The sequence below is a fragment of the Electrona antarctica genome, assembly GCF_951216825.1.
Source record: "Electrona antarctica genome assembly, chromosome: 4".
Classification (NCBI taxonomy): domain Eukaryota; kingdom Metazoa; phylum Chordata; class Actinopteri; order Myctophiformes; family Myctophidae; genus Electrona; species Electrona antarctica.
Window position 1 is genome coordinate 9,094,551 of NC_136809.1, and position 6,198 is coordinate 9,100,748.

Genomic DNA, 6,198 nt, shown 5'->3' on the forward strand with positions numbered 1-6,198 from the left:
CAAGGTGCCAGTTTTTGCTTTTGTTTTGTAGAAGAAATGCTGCTTGATAAATTATAGGCCTACACAAATATTTTGAATGTTTTAGCTTCACAAGAAAGATTCTGATATTGCTTAATAAAGGCTTGAATCCGTGGCACACACATCCTTTGTGAGGTTGAGTCAAAGTGTTCTTGCACAAAATAAATGTTTCGTCTCAGAGTCCAGCTAAATAACTTTAGTGACAGAAGTACGTTACTGGTTGGAAAAACGGGAGGTTGAATCAGCAGGATCTCATTGTCCCCTGACCCTTACTACACAAATGCAGCAGGGCTACCATTTCTGGACATTTTGAATAAAGTCACTTGTCATCAAACTTGCTAGAAGTGAGGGCGCTAGACAGGTTCAAATGTACTGGTCTGGTATTGTTGTTGCATTAGAATGGAAAACAACAAAGCTGTGGGAGGCATTTACCTCCCATGGGTTTATCTCCTGACTGCTCATGTGGGCAGTTGTGACGGATATGATCCCCACTACCACAGTTGTAGCAAAGTTTCCACCGTCTTCTCTCTCGGTCTTGCTTCTGCCTTTGATGAAATCGCCATCCATCTTGCCTTCCGTGAACAACACCCACAGGGGATGATAGTGTGATGCCACTATATCACAGTTTTTGTTCATTGGCATGTTTGACTGTCAAGGTTTCAGCCTCCAGGAAGAAACCCTAAATACAAAGGGAAGACATCACTGCACATAACAACCACACCAAGGGGTCTAATGAAGTATACTGTCACCTCATAAACACATGAAAAACAGGGAAAAATACAAAAAGCACTCCATCTTTAACGACTGTAGGTCATTGAGCAGGGGTCTATACTGGCCCCTCCTGTTTCCCTCTGAGTCTACACCAAATCTCTTAAATAGCAAATAGAAAATAGCCAATCGACTAGCTCACAACGCATCTTGGTAGATAATGTTTTATATTTGTTGATATGTATTTTTGTGTTATTTTTATGCTATGTTGCTGAATTGAAAGAAACAAGCCGGGGTGCCCGCTGGCCAAGTGGTCCAGGCCACATATAGGCTTTGGCCTGACAGCGCGCTGCATGTTCGAGTCCTGTTCATGATGATCTTTGCTGCATGTCTCTCCCCTTCTCTCTTTCCTGTCAGTATTCACTTGATACTGCGTATTCCCCTGGGCTTCGTGTTATCCTTTTAGCCTAAATGTCTAACTGTATCGACGTGTTGTTTAGATTTATTTCTAATAAAGTTCTAATAAAGTATTCAATCAATCAATCAAAAACAATGTGATACGTTGTGAGCTGGTTGATCGTCGATCGGCCAGAGAAAGTATACTATTAGCTAGTGTTGATGTGGTTGATGACTTGGAATCACATTCACTCAACATCTCTCACTCCTACTGGTTTCATGCGTTCATGTAGTTTTCTGAATTTCTGAATTCTTTACTTTCTGCGATATGAGGGGTTCATATGTCTGTCCAAGTAAAAACTATCTTTGTGATCTCAGTTGATCAATCAATCAATCAAACTTTGTTGTCACATCACAATTACAATAAGTAGGGAGGATACAAAAATAGAAGGAACACAAAATGCATAAAAATAGCAGCAGTTTAAAAACTGTGTCCATTATGTCATAGATAAATGTATAATTGTCCCCAAGGGGGCAACGGAAAGATGTCAATCTGTTTTCATAATATAAAATAAAGTGTCCAGAGCATTACGGTCAAGCTACACCAGGCTTGGACTGGACCTAAATTAAACGTTTTGTGCGCGAAAAGCCTGGTGTAGCGTGGCCGTTAGGTATGTCTAGTTTGTCAACCTGTGAATATTTATAACAGGATAATATATTTCTAAGAGTCAATAACAAAATCATAATATCCTGTTCTTCCACAAATAAGGTTCATGAATAATACTGCTCCAATGCAACTCTGACAGCGTTCTTTTTCTTTACCTGGAAATACATTTTTGGTTGTTGTTGTGATGTCATCATGATGACTCGGTCTATACAGAACATAATATACACAAACTGTATTTGCAGAGTCTATAAAAATGAGATGACATGAATGACCCCTGTGAGGCCGGGAAAACACTGGCCTTCAAGGTGTGGATATGTTTCTTTCTCTTGTCCCCACCCTAGCTAGCATCGTCCAGGCAAACATGCTCTGTCCCCAAATCTGTTAAAAGTATGGTCTCTGCCATGTCCAGCTTTCAGATATACTGTCCAGACTACAGCCATTAAATAGTTGAGGTTCTTTTTGGAATGTAATGTCATAGCAGTGATCTGCCATCCTGTCTCTGTCTCCTTTTTGTGAGGCTTAAATAAAAACAACTACTGGATTAAAACCGCATAAAACGCCTACAAACTCACAATGCATTGTAGTGATTGGCTCCTGATTAACGAGCCTGTGTCTACGTGTCTGAAAGTTCTCCTAATGTGTGTGTGTGTGTGTGTGTGTGTGTGTGTGTGTGTGTGTGTGTGTGTGTGTGTGTGTGTGTGTGTGTGTGTGCGTGTGTGTGTGTGTGTGTGCGCGTGCTTGCGTGTATGCATGCGTACGACGTACGTAGGTGCAAGTCCCAAATGTTTCCAAATGCTCCCCACTCTTCTGTATGTGTTGTGCTGCCTGGATCATAATTAGGCCTATGTTTTGTTGAAAAAGTAGCCCACATGTTACGTCTAAAGCTCTCTAGAACACGTAAGACAGCATGATGGGAGTGTCGTGGAACACATATGGTCTTCTGATAGGAACCACAGTCCTGACAGATGTACTGAGCCAGCTGAAACACTTGGCACCCAGATACAGGGCCCCAGCAGCAAGGAGCACTTTGCCCAAGACCATGGCACGTTTTCTCCATTTCTTGTCATCATCCTCAGACCCTAGGGGCAGAAAACACGAAGGGTTGTTTGTAAACATTGTGTTAAAGCCATTTAGCAGGCAAATACAGTACAGTACTGTACATAGTAGTTTTTTCTGACATGACCAATTATCTCTGTGTGTGCGTGCGTGCGTGCGTGTGTGCGTGCGTGCGTGCACGTGGACAGACAGACCATTCTATGTTCCATCTTATTACCTCTCTCAGATCCTCTCTCCCTTGCAGAAAAGCCCCATGAGAAATTGGTGGTCCCTGCAAAGCCTCTTGTTCCCATGATGGCTAGCGATCTTATATAGTCATCATGCCGTTGGCTGTAGACTGAGGATCCGTAGATTTGTTCCAAGGCAGCGGCATGCTGGCTATTGCCCAATGACCTGATGAAGTCACCTACATTTAGTTGCTCTCTGTAACTCAAGGGCCTTATGTTGGAGTTAGCTATGTGTTTGTTGTATTCAGACAAATCTGGATAGTAGAAGTTATCTGTTTGTTGGCTTTGGATTGAGGATCCATATATATAGTCGCTACCTATGTACGGCACTGCTGAGGGTTGTTGCTGGTGCAATGTTTGCACTATATTTCCACCATGACCCAGGTTGTTGTAGTAGCCAGCCAGAATGAGAAAGACATCCAACTGTCTGTCCTGTAAAGTTCTGATCAGTTCAGGACTGATCATATGGGTCCTCTCAGGACTGAACTTCCCTGAGACGGCGGTGTCGTGTTCCGTGACATACACCATGTCCACAATATTAGTTCTGGTGTCGTAACAGATGATGATGCGGTCCACATTGTTGTCGCGACGGCGACGACGCAGCCCGTGATTCTCTTTCACGTAGTCCGGTAGGTTGTCGGCAGCCGGGTAGGTCTGCGTGTTTAAGTTGCCAACTTCAAAGTAGGCACCCTGGATAGAGAAATACGCGGTTGAAATTAGGAATGACAGCAAGGAAGAAAAGAAAGTGCTATAGGAATGAAAGAAAGCAAGAAAGAAAATAACGTACCTTTTTCTTTTTCTTACACCTGCCTCTCAGCAGTGTTTTCTCAATTTTCCAAAATGGATGGAAGCCAAAGTCCCCTCTCTCTGGTTGGCACTCTGCTGCCAACTATAATGAACAATCAAGACATAGATTGCATTTTTTACTTTTATACTAGAAGCACTTTTCCATTCTTGTGTGACTGCACCGACAATGACCTTTTATTGATCATGAGCTCTTTGATATTTCAGTTATAATACCCAGGACAAAGTTATTTGATAGTCAGAAATGTAATCACAGAAAAGCAAGCCGTCAAGATAATTATGGCTTCTATATGAAACAACAGTTACCAATCAATATTATTAACCCTTTATTATGTATTATCAGCACTAACTTCTATAACTAAATATATCACTTATGTAAAATATATATATATATATATAGTGTGTGTGTGTGTGTGTGTGTGTGTGTGTGTGTGTGTGTGTGTGTGTGTGTGTGTGTGTGTGTGTGTGTGTGTGTGTGTGTGTGTGTGTGTGTGTGTGTGTTGATGTGATCTAGAATATGATGATCTGTGTAATTGTTTCTCTGTTGATGATGCTTTATACAATTATATTACAGTATTGTACTAATAACCAGCTAGAAGCTTAATGATGTTCCACTTGGTCAGTATTTTCGAGACACACAAGCAAAAAAATGTTGTCTTTACATACATACATACATACATACATACACTGTACACACACACACACACACACACACACACACACACACACACACACACACACACACACACACACACACACACACACACACACATACACACATACACACATACACACATACATACATACATACATACATACATACATACATACATAGAAAAACACAGGAAAGTAAAACTGCTTTAAAAAAAATTTATTTCTAATTGGAATGTCATTGTAGTCTTACCTCGATAACAACGCCCTGGCCCTGGTTGTCGTCATGTAATATGCACTCATTAGCGAACCAGAAGAGGAGCTGGAGGCCATGTCGTGGAGGAGGACAGCCGTAACACGAGGACTTCAGGTCGTCCAGAGTGATGAGCTCCCACTGAATGACCATAGTGAAGCTGGAGCCTTTTACAACATAACACACTTAACTTAAGGACAGGACGGGACGGGACGGGACGGGACGGGACCGGACCGGACCGGACCGGACCGGACCGGACCGGACCCTATGGACAGGACAGGACAGGACAGGACAGGACAGGACAGGACAGGACAGGACAGGACAGGACAATAACCTGTATAATTGTATTTGTATGAAATAAAACGTATAGGACCCTTTTCAGTAGGCAGTAGGCTCAGCCTAGCCTCCGTCCTTCCTAATGAGTAGGCTAAGACATATTTTTGTGGTAGAAAAAACACACTGCCTGGCGAAATAAATTTAGCTCTACTAGTGCAAAAATCAAATTGTATTATTTTAATCAGTTCTTTCTTGCAAACACTTTTGCTATATTAAATCATGAATCATCAACAGACACACACTGAGAGGAGTTGGTCCCTAAATGAATCAATGCCGCCCCCATCTGGCGGAGTCAGGTTTAAACACGTAAGTACTGCAAGTCTGCAACAGGAAATAAACTAAACTTCGGAACGTTTACTTATTGCTATCATCAATATTGTGAAAAGGTCTATTTTCAATACCTTTTGCATTGACATGCTTGTCTAGGATATAAATTGAGCTTGTAGATCTGCTAATACTTTCGCTGTTTTTATTTTCTTTAGCCAATGTCTTTCTTGACTTCAGATCTATTAGGCCTATGTCGTGATGTGTTGATCGAGGACCAGAGTTATGGTCTGAAGTACTGAAGTTTGAACCTATACTTTGTCACTAAAAAAACAAGCGCACAAGCAAAACGGTAAATTAAACTACTGCAGCGTGTTAGATGGTGGCATTGGTGGCAATGATTAGTAGTACAAGACTACAAGTATGGGCTACTTATTATTGTATTTCGGCATGGGCTACTCTGTATATTATTCCGTTCGGGTCATGATATCCCTCACCAGTTCTGCAGGGTCACATGATGAGCTGCTGGTTCCTTTTTAAGAAATAATGCGCCTCATTTTGAACATCTTCTTTCTCATCTTCTTTTCCTGTTTTTGAATTAAATGTTATTCCAGTCACTGGTGGTCCATATGGACCGGTCGATCCAGCAGGGGTGATGATGCACTGAAGACAATCAGACATGAGGGTGACACTATAGGGCTGTAACGGTAGCTTAACAACATCTTTCTGATCTCGTCGTTCAAAGTTCGCTATGCGACCTACGCCCCATTCTCCCTCTCCCGTCATAACATTGGACACAAACATGTCATAACATTGGA

The 6,198-nt window shown here is 41.8% G+C and overlaps 1 protein-coding gene across 1 annotated transcript; it reads right to left on the reverse strand.

Annotated features, from left to right (window-relative positions):
• Positions 1 to 2,677: 2,677 nt before the first annotated feature.
• Positions 2,678 to 4,933, reverse strand: LOC306922194 (uncharacterized protein; the record flags this gene model as incomplete). The annotated part of the gene is made up of 4 exons (XM_079499590.1): positions 2,678 to 2,868; positions 3,276 to 3,762; positions 3,860 to 3,961; positions 4,781 to 4,933. The coding sequence occupies 4 exons, from the start codon at positions 4,931 to 4,933 to the stop codon at positions 2,678 to 2,680; spliced, it is 933 nt and encodes a 310-aa protein (XP_079355716.1).
• Between the last annotated feature and the right edge of the window lie 1,265 nt (positions 4,934 to 6,198).